The sequence below is a fragment of the Apaloderma vittatum genome, unplaced genomic scaffold (genome assembly GCF_000703405.1).
Source record: "Apaloderma vittatum isolate BGI_N311 unplaced genomic scaffold, ASM70340v1 scaffold25192, whole genome shotgun sequence".
In the NCBI taxonomy this organism is placed as follows: domain Eukaryota; kingdom Metazoa; phylum Chordata; class Aves; order Trogoniformes; family Trogonidae; genus Apaloderma; species Apaloderma vittatum.
The window spans coordinates 1,111-4,969 of NW_009703453.1; the positions used below are offsets into that span (position 1 = coordinate 1,111).

Here is a 3,859-nt window from a genome sequence, read left to right on the forward strand (position 1 = left end):
GTATTGAAGCAGAATGTATAGTTTGAATGACACAATCCTGTACAAGCGCTAAGTGTATTTTTGATAGCGAGGGTTTATGGATTAGTTGAGTCCAACTTTTTCATGGTAGCTTTTGATAAGGTACATTTCTTTTGATCAACAGAAACCTCTTAGCACCATTTTCAGCTTCTTTGGCTGGAAAGACAAATCAAACATGAAGGGATTCTGCAATAAGAATAAGTATCTGTCTGGATCCACGAAGAAAAGTAAAACTTACGTTTAACGGTAGTACTCCTTTAAATTATAGCTGAGAAGATCACCAGGGCAAGTGTGTTTTCCAGGAGGTAAAAGTGAAGCAACTGATAAAGATGAAATAGATACTGCCCTTCGAGAAGCTAAAGAAGAAGTGGGACTCCAGCCAGAGAAGGTGGAAGTCATCTGTAGGCTTGTGCCTGGAATTGATAAAGTAAGCAATAAACTAACTTAGCATATCATTAGAAAATAATCTTAGGTTATTTTCTCTTATAAGGTTGATAATGACCTTTTCAAACCTGTAAAAATAAGTAACCACAGCTTCTTAAAGCACACAGCCGGTGTTGCCAGCAGAGCAAAGGGAAGAGATTCTTGCTCTGTATTTGGTATGTGTGAGACCACACTTGGTGGGCTGTGTCTCGTTACGGACACACTGGAATACCACAAAGACAGTGGTAAACTGTAGGGAGTTAGTATACATGTTTTCTATTGTAGTGTATATGTTTTGGATATATACATAGTTTTATAGAGTATATGCTTTATAGCTAAATGTAGTTTTATGATATTTGAATCCATGGAAAAATACTTCTACGTCCTAGGAAAATTCCTATATCCTAGGAAATTAGATACAGAGATATGATAAAGCACAGGTGATTTGGAAAATTTGAATTAAAATCAGAACTCGCTGAAATAAATAAGGCATGAGAGAGCAAGCATTTTTTTTTCATTTCTTTATCAGATTGACAATCATTTTCGAGTGCTATATGATTATACGGGATGAACAGAATATTAGTAAAATGCTTAACAAATACAAAAAGAAAATTTAAAATTTATTAAAATATCTTTAAAATCAAATATAAATATCTTGCCATTAGAGGGACTAAACTGCATTAGACTTGAGAATATTTCATAGGTTTCTTGTACTCACTTTGTAACATCTGACATATTTTTAAAATAAAAATCATTCTTTCACTTGGTACAAGCTTAGTGTCTGGCTTCTCTTGGTTTGTTTTTGTTTTCCTTTTAGATGAATCACTTGGTAACACCGGTTGTAGCATTTATAGAGGATACATTCCAGGCTACTCCCAATCCAGAAGAAGTGAGCGATGTTTTTGTGGTGCCATTGGAATACTTTGTCAAGCCCGTAAATTACAAGACCTTGCCTTATGAAACCTCCTCTGGTTACTTAGGTTGGGTACACTGCTTCACATATGATGACCATGAACATAAAATGTCATACAGGATATGGGGACTTACTGCACACTTTGCTGTGTTTCTTGCTCTTGTAATTTTTAGGAAGAGACCTACCTTTGAAGTTAATTATGATCTTGACAACTTAATTTCATCCTCTGAGAATAACTTCATGAATTTATATTCATCCTTACATGAAAGGAAGAAAAGTAATCTATGACAGACTGGGTTGGCAGTTAGTTTATAGTGAAGGAGGAAAAAGAGGTTTGTTTTTTCCCTTTGTACTTATTATTTGATTGAATTTCACACTTGAATTGCTTCTGAATTGGGAACTTAGTAAATTTATTTTTAAATTATATTTTTATGGTGATAAGCCCTAACTAGATTCATACAATTTGCAATCTATTTTAAAGTTGCCAAAAGCACATTATATTTTTGATGAACTTAATATTCAGTTTTGGAAGATCTGTTCCAGTGTCTGGCTGTTTTGTGTGATCTGAGACACTTTCTGTAGTTTGCCTTCTGTATAATGAGATAACACTATTTTATCTAATTTTTATCTCTTTGAATTGGAATATGAAAACTTTTGGTGGTCAGTCTCTTACAGTGTGGCCTACTGCGTATGGACAACCATGGTACAGTTTTGTGTGATACCTTACGAAATGCACAATAAAAATAAGGTGGAAAGTGCTTTCATGGTTTTGCTTTGGTTGGGCTTGTGGAGGGAAGAGGGAGGTTTAATGGGTTTTATTAGCTCAAATTAACATTTTTCACAAATTCTGTAGGCTACGGAAAACTTAATATACAGGCAACAATAGTGAACTTGCTCCTCTGCATGTTAGCATCGCTCTGCTCCTAGAGGGAGTCACCTCAAGGAAAGAAAAGTGGAGTCGAGTATTCCTGAGGGCTAAACTGCTTAGCTATAGTTGAACATTCACCAGTCACCCTGGCTGTGTCACAAACATGGTGTTTTTTGTGCTGCGAGTCCTTGTTTCCCTCATCGCTGGTGATCCACTGTTCATAGTGGTTGTGGTCTTACTGCCACTGGGTAATTTTTTAAAAGCACAATCAACTTAGTCAGGATTTGAGATGTGGTTTGCAAGGAAACAAGTTGCTAGTCCTTTAACTCAGAGAAGATCAGCTGTTTCAAGTGTGAGTTGAAAGCATTCAGTGTCTCTCAGAAATAGGTGCCCTAGTGCTAGTCTTCAGTAAGATGAAGAAAAACAATCGATTGTTCTGGATGTTGGCACTTCGCACCCCCCAGCCCCGTATTCACTAATGGATGCGAGCGTGACAAAGTTGCTGGCACTTCCTGTGAACTGTGCTCTAACTGAGCAGAAGTCGGATTTTTACATGAAGCAGCTTTCATAGCATGCTTGAAGGTGGCTGTGACTAGCAAAATGCATCCTTTTTACAAATCAGTGGTTCCTAAGTACAGCTTGAGTAGCTAATTATGATTTTTCTAGGAAACCCAGCTCATCTTTTTTTTTTTTTTTAGCTTCTCATAATTGCATCCATAACATTCTTTGGTTGCTGTGTAAGGACGGTAGCATTTAGGCACTGAAGCACTAGCGCGTGGTTGGTTAGTAACTGCAGCGTGACCTCTCACTGGAGAAAGATGCTAGAGGTGCACTCTGCTGACAGAAGTGTACTGAAACAAATCAAGGCCGAAATGAATGCAAATCTTTCTGCAAGGACTGTTTTCCTTTGTCTCCTCTCCCTGCTACAACTGTGCAATACTTATTGTTGTCTCGTCACAGAAGTAATTCTTCTACTACAGTATTCTGCCTGAAACATTCTTTACACTGTGGCGTTAAAAGTAGTACAGGATTGGCCATCAGAACACTGGGTTGGAGAAGGCCTCAAGAATTAGCCTCATCTCTGGCTACCTAAAGATGGGAATTGGATACATGATATTCTAATAAATCCATAATTTTTTTTAAGTTTCCCTGGTCAATCCATTGTAGTTCTTTAGCCATCCTTTACAAAATTTTTAATGGTAGCAAGGAACACTTCTGCTGTACATAGCCAAATGGTGAATAGCTCATTTCCTTAGTTCCTTTCTGCACACCAGAAAACTACATCATTGTGGCTTCCTAAGGCATCTTTAGCCTTAATCAGATTCCCTCAGGTTTTTTTCGTCAGTCACATTTTCTATACAGTTCTTGTAGTTGCCTTCCAGAATCTTCAGTGAACGTTTCTCCCCCATTTCACCCTTCTATCAAATACGTGATAGTCAAACCTGGTCATAGTATTCTAGTGAGCCATTTATTTGGGGTGGATAAGACAGGATTACTTCATAGCTCGTTTTTATATGTCCCGCTGCGATTGCTGTTTGTGAAGCAGCATGGTAATACTGACTCTTCTTCCACTTCTTCCACGCAAGTTGCCTTATCCTTTTCTGAAAATGCTGCCAATTGTTCCTATTTCTATTTAT

General features: G+C 37.5%; 1 protein-coding gene across 1 annotated transcript; it reads left to right on the forward strand.

The window, feature by feature from the left end:
- Positions 1-286: 286 nt before the first annotated feature.
- On the forward strand, positions 287-1,642 carry LOC104270319 (peroxisomal coenzyme A diphosphatase NUDT7-like; the record flags this gene model as incomplete). Its single annotated transcript, XM_009864641.1, has 2 exons — positions 287-445; positions 1,259-1,642. Coding segments are annotated over 2 exons (543 nt in total), but the record flags the coding sequence as incomplete, so codon positions are not given.
- Between the last annotated feature and the right edge of the window lie 2,217 nt (positions 1,643-3,859).